General features: G+C 35.8%; 1 protein-coding gene across 1 annotated transcript; it reads left to right on the top strand.

Moving 5' to 3' along the window:
* The first annotated feature begins 9323 nt into the window (after positions 1 to 9323).
* Positions 9324 to 17433, top strand: LOC128236538 (uncharacterized). Its single transcript, XM_052951455.1, has 7 exons — positions 9324 to 10115; positions 10336 to 10374; positions 10565 to 10762; positions 11124 to 11342; positions 12445 to 12601; positions 13860 to 14392; positions 15976 to 17433. Exons 3-7 carry the CDS (start codon positions 10579 to 10581, stop codon positions 16815 to 16817), a joined length of 1935 nt encoding a protein of 644 aa, XP_052807415.1. The 5' UTR covers positions 9324 to 10115; positions 10336 to 10374; positions 10565 to 10578; the 3' UTR covers positions 16818 to 17433.
* Positions 17434 to 17731: the final 298 nt, after the last annotated feature.

Here is a 17731-nt window from a genome sequence, read left to right as displayed (position 1 = left end):
TGTTCTTTTTACACGTTTATAATGATAAAAAACAACAGATTTGAATGATTTGTTTGCTACAAGTTTATGTAAAAAAAATAGAGCGAGCGTTAAGCTTTGTGTTTATCCTGAAATTACAACCACAAACTTTTCGGCTTAAAAAACCATGCCATGTGCCTTACAGATACAATCAACTGTAACCTGCTTGACCTAAAATATTTGATGAATATAGCACGATGAAAATACGACTGTCATCCATCAATCAGTCCAATACAAAACCAGTTTATTTTATTGTTATATTACCAATCCATACATTTTACCATTTTGAGATTTTGTGTCATAATACAAACTCAATATTTAACTATTATTTTTGATATTACAGGTCAAGCAGTAGAGATGGACATTGACACCGTTATGTATATGCTGGAGTTGTTGTCTCAAAAGTCTCGTCCGGTACGTTTGGAAGAAAACTCTACCAGCGTTTTAAATCAGGGCACTCAAACTTCACAACAAGATGTCCAAAATTTCAGGTATTGTTTGTATCTGCAATTGGAGCGTTGTTGCGCGTTGCTCATCTTCCATGCACTGATCACATTAGCGGGAAAAAACATGTCTGGTATGCAAGAATAATGAGTCTTGTATTTTATCTCTTGAAAAAAATGGATGTCTACACCAACAAATAGGAGTTTTTAGCCATTTTTAGGCTGTAGGCCTATAAACTTAAGAACTGCAGATCGAAATCAGGTATGCTTTTTGTTGGTAGAAAATTTGAAAGATTTTCTTAAACATTAATAATCACCATTATTTATTTTAAAAGTGTCATACTTGTGACAAGCTAAACTGTTCTCAAACCCAATATATCATTTGTTTTATCATCGATCTTATTATTTGTTCCAGTACTCAGACGGTGTCAATCAAGCCTGATGGACCAGAAGAGACTTTAGATGAAGAAACTGACCGATTAGTTGTTGCTGAATCTAAAATGCAGTTTGCGGAATTCTCTTTTGACAAATCTGGACAAAATGTTATGACTTTCACATCTGAAGAATATGAAAAGTCGTTTGAGACATTTCATGTTGAAGGATCTGAGCCGAAGGTGAAGCTTTTGCAGTTGGAAGGATGTGATAAGTCGATAGAAGAGCTCATGATAGATGAATCGGGCTTGACAGCGAGTGAACATGAAAACCCGATGTCGATAGTTTCGACTGATACGTCTGAAATAAACAACGAGTTTGTCAGTCGCTATTGTGAGCCATGTTTACAAGATAAATTTGAAATTCAATGCGTTGTCAAATGCAAAGAATGCGACGAATTCCTTTGCTCTGATTGTGCCCGGGTACATGGGAACATGAAGATGACCAGAAATCACATTTTAATAGGTATGATTTTGCATGGACCATATGTTTTCTATAAATATAATGAAAGCTTTTTCAGCACTGATATGTTATGGTCAATTATAACCGAAATCACGAAATCACCGAAAGGTCTAAAGGTTAAGGTAAAGATCTCAGCTTTCGAAAAATTTATGACGTTGTTGCCTGTTCAAATTTGTATGTAAAGAACCGAACATCTTTAAAAATGTGTTGTTGTTTGTAATGAAATTAAGGCAAAATATCACGTTTTTTCTCTTATTATTAAGATCTTATTAACGCTGTCAATGCAATTCTGATACAGAATGGAACTCCATCATGACATCTCATTATTCAGAAATATATCATCTGTCAAGGTATCATGTTTATGATATTGTTTATACATCAGCTATTCATCAACACTAAACTTTATTACCATTGATCGCGACAATCATTGATCAGTTACAGTCTGCATGCTCAGCTAGTACCTTTTTATGCTGCTCGGTGATATCGTGTTTGACAATGCTGATATGTGCGCATTATTTTGGTTCCCGTGCATATTGCTTTTACATTTTCTTAAAAAAAATACATCACCCAATGATATCACACCTCTATTGATCTCATGCGATTTCCCAAGCTACTACAATTCTGTTTACATTTTAATATTAAAGAAACAGAAAAGATATTTCACTCGGGAACTCACCAGACGAAAAAACTGCTTGCTGTAATTACTCGATCAAATATAGAATAATAGATTTATACTAAAATGATAATAACAGAAATGATGTTCTAACCTTTCATGCACTGAAATAATTGTTCGTGAAAGTTCTAGTTCTGCCGAATATAATCCATTTACAGTTACGTGCATTTCGAAATTGCATGTCTCCGCTTTTGGCTTCGCCGCTATGGCACTGCCAAGTGCCATGATTCAACCAGCTGACATTTTTAAACACAATGATATTATTTAGATAAGAGTATTGCTATGATGAAACACACATACCTACAGGAATGATATCGCGTGTCTATTCAACGCATTAATCAAACTGTTTCTCCATAAGCGCTGACATTTTGTAAATGATTGCGTTATCAAAATGACGCCAAAGGTCTATTAACTCAATGTAAATAAGCAGAATAGAATTAGGGTAAAAACTATTGAATCTAATTGCTAGGTACCGTTGTTTGAATTGAGATATGTTTAAAGGACATACATCTATTTCTAAAGTTGAAATGGTCACGAGACCAACTAAGTTAAAAAAATATATTCACCAACTGACATTTTGAAGCAAAGTCTATGAGGTACTCTGTTTTTATGTCTGTTTTTATGCGAGTGACAAAATACATTTCAAACGTATAACACAGCTCAATTAATACCCTCTATATGTTATATCCGACAATACGTGGGTAACCCAGGACTGTGTTAAATGACGCGTTATTATGGTAAAACTGATCGTTTTCCATGAAAGATACTTTTTCTCTGGCATATGACGAGTTACGTTTTGCAAACAAATAGATTTCTCAGCAGCCTGAAAATTTCTTTACAGTTAAACAAACTGATGATCTCAGCAGCCTGTCCTACATCCAAGCCCCAAGCCCAGACCTGAAAAGCCTGTCGTTCACCCCAGCACCAGTGACAGACCTGTCCAGCCTGACGTTCACCCAAGCCCCAGCCATCTCAGTCAATTCTCCCTACGACCAAAGGGACTGCATCATGACCAGTATGCTTCTTCTGCCTAAGAACTGACTGCCCCATTTGCGATTTGGGTAACAGTAAAGTGAAGCTGCTTGACCTGCAGACCCACGTCCTAGTATCGCAGGTCAGTGTTTTGCCAGGTGCGCCATTAGACATGTGTCTCCTCCCTGGGGATAGGGTGGCTGTTAGTTTAGACGAAGTATAAGGTTCCTGAAGACACGGGGACTTCTCTCCCTTGGTGATAGCATCAAGGTTGACGGTGACTGTCGATGTATTGGTTTCTATAATGACCGGTTAATAGCTTCCTTTTCGAGCGGAAAGGTAAAGATGATGGACATGGCAGGGGAAGTGATAACAATGATTTACAGGGATGGCAGTGGGAAACCAGTATTTTCACATCCTCTCTACCTCATAGTGTTCCATGAATACCAGAAAGCAGCCATCTATGTTTCGGATTGTGTCAAAAACACCATCACTAAGCTGGACGTGGACCTGAACATCCTCCAGACATTCAACGATCCAGCACTCAGAGGACCACAACGCATCACTGCAGTGGGAAACCAGCTGCTTATCTGTGGGTTGAAAAGTGACAATATAATACGCTTAGACCTGTCCAGTTATCAGATGACGTAACTACTTGGACAGAAGGAAGATATACACAGGCCAATAAGTGTTTGCTACAGTCAACAGCAGAAAAAGCTCTACATTTCTGATGCATACGGGCTGAGTGAGTGGAATAGTCCCATTAAAGTATTTAATGGGAATTAAAAAAAAAACAGTTTATCATGCGCCTTGACCTACAAAGTGGTTACATATCTCACTGCTTTAAAGGGAGAAGGGATATCGACAAAGCTATACCAGAATAGATTCCAAAGGTTACCTGCGGATATTTTAAAATTATGGATGCTGTTTGTTTCTTATTTATTTAAGGGATAAAACATTAACAGTAGAGTATATTAATAAATTAATTAAATTAATAAATGTGCTAGTATATGTTATATTTTGTTTCTTTTCTTGAATATTCATCGGTGTATATCATTATCTTTTCTGTGTCAACCATCATTACGGAGCAGGGGGAAATTATTTGTATTGTATTCACTTTGATATCCATTGTATCCATTGAACTACTAAATAAAATGTCAGGCTTGATGTAGATTTTCTACCTTTCCCAAGTATGTTTGATCAGTTCCATACATGTAACACTTATAAAGGTAACCAAAGTACTGCTTTTCCAGTGCTGATTATTTTAATTAAAAAAGAACACCTGTTAATCACTGAAGTAACATCTATACTTAAAGTTGAATTTTGGACTGTTGAGTGTGTACTGATTATTATCATTTAGCGTTGCACTGGACAAAGGTACATTCAAAACGTTCACTCTCTTATAATAACTCGAATATTCGTTATTTACTATATATTTACCTATGGATTAAATCAGTAATGTATTAAACACCTGTCATATTAACAGGGGCGAACCAGGGTCGGGCCAGGATTCGACGTTAGGAGGGTGGTGAACTTAGGGGCGTAATCTTTTGACTTGCTCCCCTCACTCAGAACCGAATTATGTTGGTTTATAGTGCTGTGGGGGGGGGTACTCCCCAAGAAAATTTTAACAATAGACGTTGGAAGTCGGTCAAAATGTTTGTACAGATGATATGAGAAGTATGTAGTATTATTAAGAAGTTTTGGTGACATCCGATGAGTTGCGTGAACGCATGTAAAAAAATCCTTTGATACCTATTTGACGTTATTACTGAAATGCACTAAACCGTTAATAAATTGTTCCGATATAGTTAGCGTGACTGTATATTTATACGATTTTATTGCACTAGGTTTGAATTTCTGCGATGTTGTCTGGCTAGATGCGTTTCTTACCATGTTTTTATAAACAACAGTAGGAACTAAAACCCCGGTATTTACTTGTTAAAACACATTCAAAACTTGATGTATCAAGCAACTTGACGTATGAATGGATGTTTAATACAATTGATATACTTTGTTCCTTTTCTTTTTTTTCTAGTTGAAAACAGCATCGTTCACATACTGTTAGAAGTCATACGACATGTTTACAAGATATTTTGAAACATTTCAATGTAGCCCAAGGTTCCAAACCCTACAACTAACTGTGCCATTTCTTAATTACCAAAGTGCTGAAACAGACACACACAATAGCGAGAACTGAAGACATTAGGCCAGTCAATACTATTGTTAACTTAAAGAGAAAAAAACAGCTTCTGAACAATCATACAACGAAAACTACAGGGACCACCCCGGTTGTCAAACGGCAAACGTAAGCCCTGTTAAGAAGCAAAAGCCGATGGCCCATAAGACGTTGAACGAGATACAGACACATACGTATAAATACCAAAAACAGACCACACATGCATCAAATAAGTTTTGTGAAACACGAGTTGATTGCAACATGAGTCTACTGTGGGCTAAAACTAGTTTATTAACTTTTTTGGGGTCGTAGCATCAAACTTGTGCCATCAATTATCAATAATTACAAAATTAAACACATAAGTCTCATCAAAATTTGATACCTTTAAGGCTACAACACCATTATTATCTAACGGTACAATGGCAGGGGATACATACATATAATTGTATCTGATGAATGCGATATAAAAATAAAAGAATTGAAGCTACATAAACAAGCACAGTATGATAAATATTAACCAAAGTCGTGCTTAACAGGCAAACGGATAACTGCCAAACAAACAATAAACACGCATATCAATGTAAATTAACTAAATATGAATATAATTTTAACCGCACAGATAATAAAGTGGGTTTCACTTGTTAATTAATATTAATATATACACACCACAGCGGTTTCAAACAGTAACATTTATGGAATCAAATGTCAAGTTTATATGACGTTATTTAACCGCGGGGGCAAACATGTACATATACACGCACATATCCATAATGTAAATTGACCACCTACTTGTGTTTGGGTAAACTTGCCCACGTAGTTATTTTATGTCGCATCAACTAATTGTTATTTCAAATTTTGCAGGGCTTTATAGTAAATTCTTGACTAATACTGCTAAATTATGGGAAGGAAATTAGATTTGAAGTTATAAATGTTAAACACTAACTCGGTTATTTCTGTTTGTTTAAGAGTTTCACGACAGGTTACATACGGAGTACACACAAAATTTGAATTATGTTCCCAAAGTTATTACAACTGAACGTCGCTTAGTCTCAGACATTTCTATCATATGTGAGTAATAACAATTGCATCATATTTAAGTACTTTTCAACGAAAACAATTGTTTTAGAAATAGTCATTATCAATGGTTCTAAAAACGTGTTCAAAGGGTACCAATGCGGGAAATAATCCCTATGGGAAAATGCCGGGCTTATTTTTCTATGACGCTTGTCCGTTTTTGTTGCGTTTTTGGTATTTTTCGAATTAAAGGTCAAGTAATGCAATTTTCTTGTGCATCAACTGCTTTGAAGTTCAGTGAAGCTTTATGCTTAAGACAACTTTCAGGGGAGCACTTTGTGACTGGAACTATGCTGTCTTTACATCTAAACCGCTCGCTAAGTCGCTAAGTATGGATGCCGCAGCAAAATAGTTTGAAGAGGCTAAACCCCAGATAGTCCCAAAATCGGCAAATACGTTATTTCAACAAAAGAAGCCAAGAATTGTCAATACGAGCTAGTATGAGGACGACAATACATCATTTCACATAATTAAACGAATGGTTTGTCACTGTCTCAGCTGAGTTTACCCGTTTAAAAAACGTATAATTGTTTCTAAGTTCAAAGTGAGTATATTTAGAATGTGAAAGTCACGTGATTAGTACAGATACTTATACCGACGGTTTTGTTTTTTTAATCAACTGGGATTTACGTGGAAGAAAAATTCAGTAAATTTCGAAAATGGAAAAATTCGCAAAAAACTGCGAAAGATACGTGTGTCGTAAGCAGTGTGATACATTAGTAACACTAGCTGCCCACCTCCCTATAATTGGATATAAAATTAATAAGATAAGTAATAAAATATGCATAAAATGCACCATTTGGACTTGTATTGGTAACAATTTCCTAGACCCCCCTACTAACAATTTGAACCAATTTGATTTTAGTTCTGAGGGAGGGACGCATATCAAATTTTTCTGACCCTAAGTTGCACCCATCTAACGTCAAGTCCTGTTACAGCCCCTGAGTAAGTAATATTCAATGCGTTGTATTCAACGATATCAATTTTATGTAAGTTTTTGACAATTTTCTTCTTTTCGTTTCAATTGTATCATCTGGTATCTAGTCCCTTTAATTACACCAGTAGCAACGCAGTTGTGTGCTTTTCTTTTGTCAATTGATCAATGGGCATTCAAGTGTGGATTACGAAAACTTTAAACTATCAGTAATATGTTTCACTGCTTAAGTACGCATGGGCATATTGCCTAATGCATTTGAAATAAACTCAAAATATATATAATATCCGTACGTTAATGAGTTCATTTATACATGTAACCGGTGTTTGAGTAAACCAGGGTAATAGTTGTTTCACTTTTCTTTAAATTCGATAAAATCGTGAGCTAACTTGACTGAATTTCTATGGAAAAAAATTAAGATAACAACTGTGGATTGGCAATTGGTAAATATATCTTATTCAACCTTATTCTATATTGAACAGAAGCAAATGTCAATACTTACTGTTTTAAACCTAAGTGACTTTTATCCACAAAAACGTACGGTGCTTCACGCGTACAATTGACTTCCTTGTTTGTTTTTAATTTCATCATTAATCTGCCAAGGAATATAGTTTTAAATAATTGACCTCATTTGTATTAAGCCTTTTATAAATAAACATAGGTTTAATTATACTATATATTAGTTTACACAGATCTTCAGTAAGTGAAATGTTTATATCATTTAAGTGTTAAAGGTTAAACAAAAACACAAAATCACAGTATAAAGTACAGATGTACCATTTATGATCTACCTTAATAGGCTGATACCACATGTATTGATTTCCACCGGTATAAACAGTGTTTAGCCTCACTTAAAGCTGCACTCCTATAGATTGACAGTTTTGAATGTTTTGATATTTAAAGAATCAGCTCTTTAATTGTGTCATGATAAGAGCTTTAATCGACATTGAGTATACATTTCACGAGCTTTGCCAATTAAAACCCTCTCTATATGGTCTAGTGCCCTTTATGCCATTTCAGATTTTCTGCATCTGTTGTCAGTTTCTTTTCTTCAAATGGTGGAATTATCCTAAAGTGTTTCGAAACATCCAATTTTTGACAATAAATTTGGTTCAGACTGATTTATAAATTTGTGTTTTATTTTTCAATTTTTACTAAAACTGCTTTCTTTATTGCATATGTCTCTCTTCATGTTCTTTTTCGAGCTGCATGTCTGTCTCCACATTCCTAACATGATTCCAAAAGGCATCATAAAGTAACCGGACCGTCTGTCCGTCCGTAGTCCACACTAAAAACTGAATACTGTTTCTGATTAAGTTCTGAGGAACGTTCGGGCCCATGGACCCAAAACTTGGTAGTCAGCTTGGCGATGAAAGCCTTACGTATATGAGAGTCGGTAGGTCAACGGTCAATTTCGTGGTAAACTTGAGCTGTAAATCAGTTTTTGATCGATAACCTAATAACGCTTGGGCCCAGGGACGTCAAACTTGGTAAGTAGAAAAATTGCATAGGAAGGTAGGGTAGTCGTCATGTTACATACTAAAGGCTATCCGTCTGTATAGGCCCATTATACTGATGGTTATCTGTCCACCGAGTCCTGTGACTGCGCTTGTTCTAACTGCATTTGCATCGGCCATTATTGCATCTGTCTCGATTCTGACAAATACAAGTTTAAAAGAACACGAGTCTGGATGCTTGAACTAGTTTGTATTGCAATGACCTCACACTTGTCCAATCATTAACCATGAACATTCGTATGATAATTCTTCCTTTGTTGTCACATATCATTTGATGTTTATGTATAGAAAAGCTTCATTCGAGATGGTGTACGTACATAAAAATTTGCTTTTGAATTTTGATTTTTATAATGTTTCAAATCATTTTTGGTATGCCGAGGTATTTTCTATTAAGTTCATTTGCATAATGAGTTGGTCTTTAATTCTTCTTTTTGTATTCATATATAAACAAAAGAAATATGGGTAAAACATTGGAAACTTTTTACAAAACAACGTTTACACTAACTTATCATCAATTACCAGTTTAGATGGTGTTTTTTCATGATTACGATTCTATGTTCTATGTTGAACTGTTATGCTTACGGTTGGCCTCTATTTGTTCCAGTTGCACATTGAACGATGTCGGACGCGTACACTTTTGACGATGCTGACCGTTTCAACAACATCTTACAGATGCTTATGCGTTGTTGTGTAAAGGTCATGAAAAAGATTCTGCCAATATTTGTGACTTCCCTTGGCTATACATGTGTGGATCAATTTCTTTCGACAGAAAAACCACACGTATTAAAAATGCCACTTGCTTCTTTGCAAAAGAACCAGGACATTTTATATCCACCGACACGAATATTAACGAATATCGAGCAATGGGACATGTCCTTGCTTACTTGTGTTTTTACTCACATTCAAAGGAAGCTCATAACCAAAGAAATCGGAAATCCGACAGATCCATTTATTAACCTATATAAAGCCCAAGTGCTTGCAACAACAGTGGGACAAGAACATGAAGAAAAACTTTACCCTCAGTCAGGAAAGCCAACAAATTTAAACAAGTGGAATATGTCCGTATGTGCTTGTATTTTCTCGGTGGTGTGCCCAAAACCAAACACTTTACATGTCAAAATAGCAGAGTCATTGAATAGTCTGAGAAAAATGAGAAACAGTCTTTGTCACACAGAAAGTCCAGAGATGGAACCTTTAGTTTACGAAGAACACATAACTGTTCTGAAAGATTTCGTTAACTCAGGGCTGACATATATAGGGGATGTTGCCTTTGAAACTGAAATAAAGAAAGATATGGATGACAATGAAAATGGCAAAATGAGACGTTATATTGTGGCAGATCATAAGCATCTTCAATAGTCTTATGCTAATGATAGAGATACCAGTCAAAGGTTAGACGGTATTGAGAAAGGTAAAAACTCGTTCGTATTGTTGCAAATAATAAGTAATGTCTAACACATTTTAGATTTGCATTTGAATTCTAATCAAGACGTATTGGTGTCAGTATGTAATATATTGAACTCAGGTGAACACATATATATTTATTTAAAGAAAACATCGATTTGTGATGCTCATATTAAGAAAGGGTAGTAAGTTTTTCGTATTCGTGGAACTTTCATTTTATGTTTCAGAATTACGAAAACTCTCATGTCAGTTACAGAAGGATCCAGGTTATTTATATATTCAATTAACGTATATTGCATCTATATTATACTATTTCGTTTTATAATATAATTTCAGGAAACCATTTTGAGGATATATTCAGACTTATGAAAATATAAGACTTAACGAATGTTCTGCGTGTCTAAATAGTCGATTAAAAATAATGAATCTTAATCATAAATCAATAATTTATTTCAGTCCAATTGACACTGATGTTGTTTTTTGCAAAACTGACAGACGACCACAAAAATCTCCTCTATTCTTCGTTTGCGGAAACTTTTACACAGCTTGTAGAAGAGAATGCACCAGAAATTGTTGGAGAAATAAATCCAGAATTGAAAGATTTTTTTACCCATTCTGTCTTTCAGACCTGGAAGATTTTTAACAATCCTTTTGGTAGGTATGTTGGCGAGGAATTATATCTAATAGATTTGCATCAAGTCAATAAGCTGTTGTTCTTATATCAAAATACAGTACTTAATGCAGTTTCGCTTACGTTGAAGATTTGGCTGTTTGAACCTTCGACTCTTCATTCTTAAGTGGGGGTATCATTGGGACATTACTAGTTGAAATATGAAATGTTTCCAAGGCAAATATGCTCACGTGGGGACATTATTCAAAAATCACATCCCTTTGAACTTTAATTTTCTTAAAACAAATTTGCCAAATGTTTCAAAAAACGAATGGATGAAAATTGGAAGTCAACAGAATAAAACAGATAACACCTCATATGTTTACTTTCCATTTGATTTTGTAGAAGGAAGGCGGGTTGTAGGTGCCAAGCGAGAGTGTCTGAAGATCAAACTCCACTTCGACGATGCCGTTCGGATGTGGAAGTTCATCAAAATATATATATCGGGGACGCTTGACTCTTTAATTGAACCAATCCAAACATTTCTAAGAACAAAAGAAGGATTTGAGAACTTGGAAATGACAGTGGTTCTACCGGATGTGTTTGCTGCTTTGAATCAATCAGGTTTGTGTCGTGTTTTGTAGCTAAGGTGAGCTACTGTGATGTAATGTTTGTCCGTAGCCAGTCCGTTCACAACTGCTTTATACGATTTCATGTCACTTTCGATGACATTACACATGAATAGTCCTTTTTGGTCATCCTTTAATCAAAAAGTGGTAAAATGTTTAGTCAAAATCTTCCCACATGTTAATTGATTGTTCTATATTTATAAAAAAATATAAACCAATTAGTTTGAATGTGCAAACAAAACACATGTGGATAAATTATTTAAGGTTTGGAAAAATGGCTGCTGACTGCCATGGTAACAGAAATGATTTGTACTTGAAAAATAATCTCCTCGAAAACTAATAGTTATAATTTAAACATTTACCATTAAGGTTACCATTTTCCATCAATGCTAAAATGAACCCGAGCCCCCCGAAACGGACGTGGTCTGCTTTGCGTGTTTGTTTCTGAAGATATAGAACACTTCTTTGAATAAAAAAAATGAACTTGAATGGACAGAAATGATTATTATCACAAGTGCTAAAACGAACTTGATCTATCCTGAAATCTTGAGGAAAAATAAATATTATTCCATTCCAAATGCAAAAAGGAAAGAGAGCACGATGTGTTTAAGGTGAATTATTGCTCTTCGCCTATGCCCGTCTTCAACATATATAAGACTTATATAAGAAACAACTTTTCAAATTGTTCCGCTTTCATTGCAACTTAGGGGCCGGGGCCACAGAGCTTAACAAAGAAAAACAAAACATATTCCAATGAATCACAATGGCTTAGATGCCTTGTTTATATCAATGTATTTATGTCATTGTTTTGTGGTCCTTTACCAATTCTGGTCGAATTGAGACTCTGGTGTCAGCATTTGCCCTTACCCTAGAGGGGTCGCCTGTTCAATAAAAAATTGTATATTTATTTATGAATAATAAATCTTCATCTGGTCAAGCGCAATGTCTAGAGCTAAGATATTTTGTATAAAATTCATTGTCTTGTTTCCAAAGTCACTCCTAGTAATAAATTAATGTTGAAAGTCGGGACAAAAATGTCAAGATGCGATCTTATTTATCTAATAACATCTGTATTACCGATAAGTGTATATTTTCAGGTGATTCTAAAGAGATTGATTCTAACTCTATGATGTGCGTATTGGAGTTGTTGAATCAAAGGTTGGTTCCTTTAGAACAAAACCAACAAGATGACACGGTTCGCAAAAGTCTTGAAATGAAGAGGACGAGTAGTCAGCAGTACATAACCAATGCCGGGTTAGTCCAACTTGTTGTGCTCTGCAAATGTTTGATATATGTTATGAAGGGGAAAAATTTGTAGGTGTCTTAAATGTTTTCAATGTGTATTTGGTATGTACTCTTTTCCAAATAACGTTAAAAAACACATAATACACACTAGGCCGGTTTAATAAAGTATGTGTCCACATTTGATTTCGTACCCGCACGGATGTTTGCGATGTTTGGCTGCCCGGACCAAAGGCGGACAGCGTTTGGCTTGATAAAACATAAAGAAACAGCGTCAAAAAAATAGACATCTCAAATGCGGTGAATGACATGTTTATTACCAGATGACGGACACAATACAGTTTCCGTTTTAAGCTATTGATGTGCACGCATTCTGCGTCTGTAAGCCGCATACGTATTACGCAAAAAATGCAATATACAAAGTAAACATATCCGCACGCATATCAATAAACTGTGTTTTCAAAACCTCGTTCAATGTTAACTTATATATATTTGATAACCTTTCAAAACAGACTTCGGACCTCATTTCCCACGTCTGTTGGTATAATTGATTTTATGAATATAAACTACTTTGGGATCAGACTTTGTTCACATTTCTTATAAATATTACACTGTCTCGTAATCCAAAACACGAATCCACATCAAGCAATACGTTGCTAAATATAATACAGCGTTAATTTAGTAATGAAATTAAACTCAGGACATATACAACCAAAACTTAACTACTTTGTTGATTCTTATCAAAAAAAGTTTCCGAAATATGAGTTATTAACTGAATCAAAATTCAATACTGTAATTAAAAAAACAACGTGTGTGTACAATGTCGCATGTGCTACTACGTCAGCAAGGATGCCATATGTTTGTTAAAAATGTTTCTATCACCTTTAACGGTCTGAGTCGTTACTTTTCAAAATTTCATCAAAACATTTAAAATAAAAATTATTTGAAAACATGAAATTTTAATGAACATTGAACTATTTTATGTATCTGGCTAAACTGCCCGTGGGTTTTAAAGCAAACTGCAGAGGTAAGTCCCCTTTTCGGGGAGATTATCGGAAGGGAACGGTTGTGTGTCGCGCCTATTTTTCCAAAGTTATGATCCTTTATTATCTTTATAATGAGTATACTGGAAACATGCACATTTACATTTTCATATGCACTGTCTATGTTGTTGCTTTACTTTCAAAGTGACATATTCTTGAACAAAAACCTCTTTTGCTAAAGACTAAAACGTCATATAACTTAGCATTGGTCATGTGTTTGCTTTCAGTGTCCAAACCGGGGAAATGGAATCTGAGGGACCCGAAGAGACTTTCGTTGAAATAAAAGAGCGATTAGTAGTAGAAGAATCTAAAACGCCTTTGGTGGAATTACATTTGGATGAATCTGGACAAACGATAATGCCTTTGACTTCGGAAGATACAGAAACTCCTATTAAAGGATATACTATTGAAAACACCGGGGAAAAGGTTATGACAACGATATCGAAAGAACCTGTAAAGCTCGTTGAAGAATTGACTGTTGACGAGTCTGGGCAAAAGGTTAAGACTCCGATGCCAAAAAAATCGGAAAAGCCAATTAAGGAGTTACCTATTGAAATATCCGAAAAGCCGATGACGATATTGCCGACCAATGTGTATGAACCGATGAAAGAATTAGTCAGTTATACATGTGGGGCTTGTTTCGAAGATATAATAAGAGTTCAATACATGGTCAAATGCAAGGACTGCGACAAGATACTTTGCTCTGATTGTGCCCGAGTTCACAGAAATTCGGATTTGTCAAGAGATCACATTATCATAGGTAAGATATATCATACACCATATTTTGATTTAACTAGAGTTATATACCCTTTCAAAGAGTTCAAGCACATAAATGTTATAGTCTAGCATGCCTACCGCATAAAAGTCCCCACAGTACCAACAAAATGTCTGAAGGTAATTGCCTAGGACACCGCTTAGGTTTGTTTCAGATAGCATAAATGTGTATGTTAGAATCGATCTGATCCATTCCGGCCTGTGATGTAGTTTAGCATTCGGAAGAAGACGTTAGTTAGTAAAAACGTAGTTTGTTATTGTGAAACAAGTGATTAAGTTGAGCATTAATACGGAGATGTCAGTTACTTAAAATCTGTTTTGTGAATGTCTAACAAGTTATTCCAATATCATGTTAAGCACTCTCATTGAAAAATGTTACGCGACATTATGGTCTTGTGTTTTGGGGAAACCCCAATTTCACAGAGGGCACTTTGTTGTCCAGCATGGTGACCAGAAACAATGCACCTTAGGACGGGAATCTAACCTTGGAAAAATTGAAAAGCAGCTAGTGCGCTAACCTGACAACCGAAACAGTACGGGCAGTTGTCTGTTACTGTCTATTATGGCATTTAGCGTACAGAACGGTACAAAGCAGCACAGCATTTTTTATTAATTTGAAAGAACACACGATTAACCGGTCTTTAAATCTTAAAAAAAATAAGCATAAAGCAGGGGCGGATCCAGGATTGGACTTAAGTGGGGCGTAACATAGGGGCGTCACCTTTTGACTTGCGCCCCTCCGTCGGACCCAATATATTTGGTTGGAAGTGTTGGCGGGGGGGGGGGGGGGTACTACCCCAAGACAATTATAAAAATTCTAGTCCAAAATAATGCAATTTGGCGTATGCTATTTTTTTTTCCTATATTGAAATAAAAAGTCAACTTGGACGATTTTAGACGACCCCTGGATCCGCTAGTGTAAAGTGCATGATGTATAACATTTACATTAAAACTCTGACTCAGTTAATTTGATAAAACTGAGTTGTTTTATGAGTACCGTTGATCTTTTTCAATTAAGGTAACACTCCTATTAATTAATATCATCATCACTGATTGGGAAGCATCTTCAGTCAATACTATTTCTTTCATGCTTTATCTGATATCATGTAACTTTCACTGCTGCTATTTTCAGTGCATTTTGGTGCCCATAGTGCTTAATAAATGATACGTAACGTGCACTTTGCTGGGTTGAACATTTTTGAAATTGTATCGACCGAATTACATCAAAACTTTCACATGCGATTTTAAAATTTAACGTCAATATTATTAAATTAGCATTTGTCGTACATTTTTAGATAAGAAAAAGAAGACTTGTTGAAACATGTATTTTACGCAAAAAGTAGCATGTGCAAATTATTGCTTACTGTGATCACAATTGACAATAGCTTTGTAGCACGAGATTTTTACAAAAACGAGATATGTTGATAAAACTGAAAAACATCAGAAGAAAGCGATATCAACGAATTGTGGTGCATTTCAATTTTACCTTAATTTAAATTTTGACAATTTACTTCTCTCTGACCCTTTGATATAATACGGTTTTGAAATAGTTTAGCTTTTCTTTTAAAGTGCAACAAGCTGATGATCTCATCAACACGAAGTTCAAACCAGCCGCAACCATCACCGTGGAGTATCCTTCTCACCACCGAGGCGGCTTCTTGTCTGACTTATTCCTCCTGCCTAGAGACAAGCTGCTACTTGGTGATTGGAACGACAGGAAAGTGAAGTTGGTTGACCTGCGAACAAACAACCTTCTGTCCCAGGTGAGTGTGCCAGGTCATCCAATGGGCATGTGTCTCATATCCGAGAACAGAGTGGCTGTAACTTTACGAATTACAGGAATGATAGGAAGTATTCAGTTCGTGGAAATAAATGGACAACTATGCCTTGGGGAGAGTATCAAGTTGGATGGGGGCTGTCTAGCTATTGGTTACCATAATGACAGGTTAATAGTGTCTTACAGGAGTGGAAAGGTGGAGAAAATGGACATGAGTGGAAAAGTTATTGAGAAGATAGACAGTGATGACAGTGGGAAGCCAGTGTTCGGCTATCCATGGCAATTGACAGTGGTCGGTGAAGGGCAGGAAGCAGTACTATATGTATCCGACAATTATAAAAACACCATTACAAAGCTCGACATGGACTTGAACATCCTCCAGACATTCGAAGACCCTGCACTGAGAGAACCAGCAGGCATCACAGCAGTGGGAAACCAGCTGCTTATCTGTGATAGAGGTAGTAACAACATAATGTGCCTAGACTTGACGAGTAGCCAGATGACCCAGCTGCTGAAGAAAAATGCGGAACAGAACCCAAAGAGTGTTTGCTACAGTCAGCAGCAGAAAAGGCTTTATGTCACCGGTGAACATGACAATGTTGTTAGTGTGTATATGTCATCAATTACTATTTAGATAGGGAAGGGAGAGTGAGGAAAAATACCAAACACAGCTAACCACTATTATATAAACACCCTGTGTATCTGAAAGTGGTCAGTGAAGGTCAGAATGCGGTCATATATGGGTCAAACTATTGGAAACGCAACCAACATGAAACTCAACATCCCCCATACATAAAAGAATCCTGCATTGAGATCACTAAGACGCATCACTGCATTTAGTGTGTTTATTTACACACTGTTGTGCCTGGACATGCTCATCGGCAAACATGACCAAACTACTGGAGAATATAAGTAGTGACTACATGAGCTACAGAGTGTTTCTAACTGCCAGCAGCTTACAGTCAAAACGAGAATGATCAAGTGTTTAAGGAAATTATTTCAGGATATAAACACGTAACATTTTGCCTTGTGCAGGCGCCTTAACTTACTCAGTGGTCACATGACCAACAGGTGGAAGAGGAGAAGGGTTTTATAAGTTATATCAGAATATAATGCATGTTGCCTGCGAGTGTATCACAGATATAATAATGTCGATATTTATCATGCATTCACAAGTATTAAAAATAAAAAATAAAAACTTTTAACAAATATTTATTTCCATCAACCATCTGTGGTTGTATATATATGTACATTTTCATTAGTGTTAAAATAGTTGTGTTAAAAGTGGTAAAAAGACGGAAAACATACACCCAACAAAACAAGTTAAGGGTCACTTACAAAAACAACAGGTTTTTTCACATTCCTATAGCAATTAAACCTAAGTAAAATATTGAACTCTATTGAACTAATGTTTTTTCTCGGCATGCCAGTTAGCAACCTTTTCTTTAGGCTTTTGTCAGATATCAGTCGGTCTATATCAATATTTAACAAAGTCAAAGACGACCCTTAATTAACAGTGTCGAGTATATGTCACATGATGCTTCTTCA

The sequence above is a fragment of the Mya arenaria genome, chromosome 6, assembly GCF_026914265.1.
Source record: "Mya arenaria isolate MELC-2E11 chromosome 6, ASM2691426v1".
Classification (NCBI taxonomy): Eukaryota; Metazoa; Mollusca; class Bivalvia; order Myida; family Myidae; genus Mya; species Mya arenaria.
Note: the sequence above shows the minus strand (reverse complement) of the source record. Positions and strands in the feature narration are given on the sequence as shown.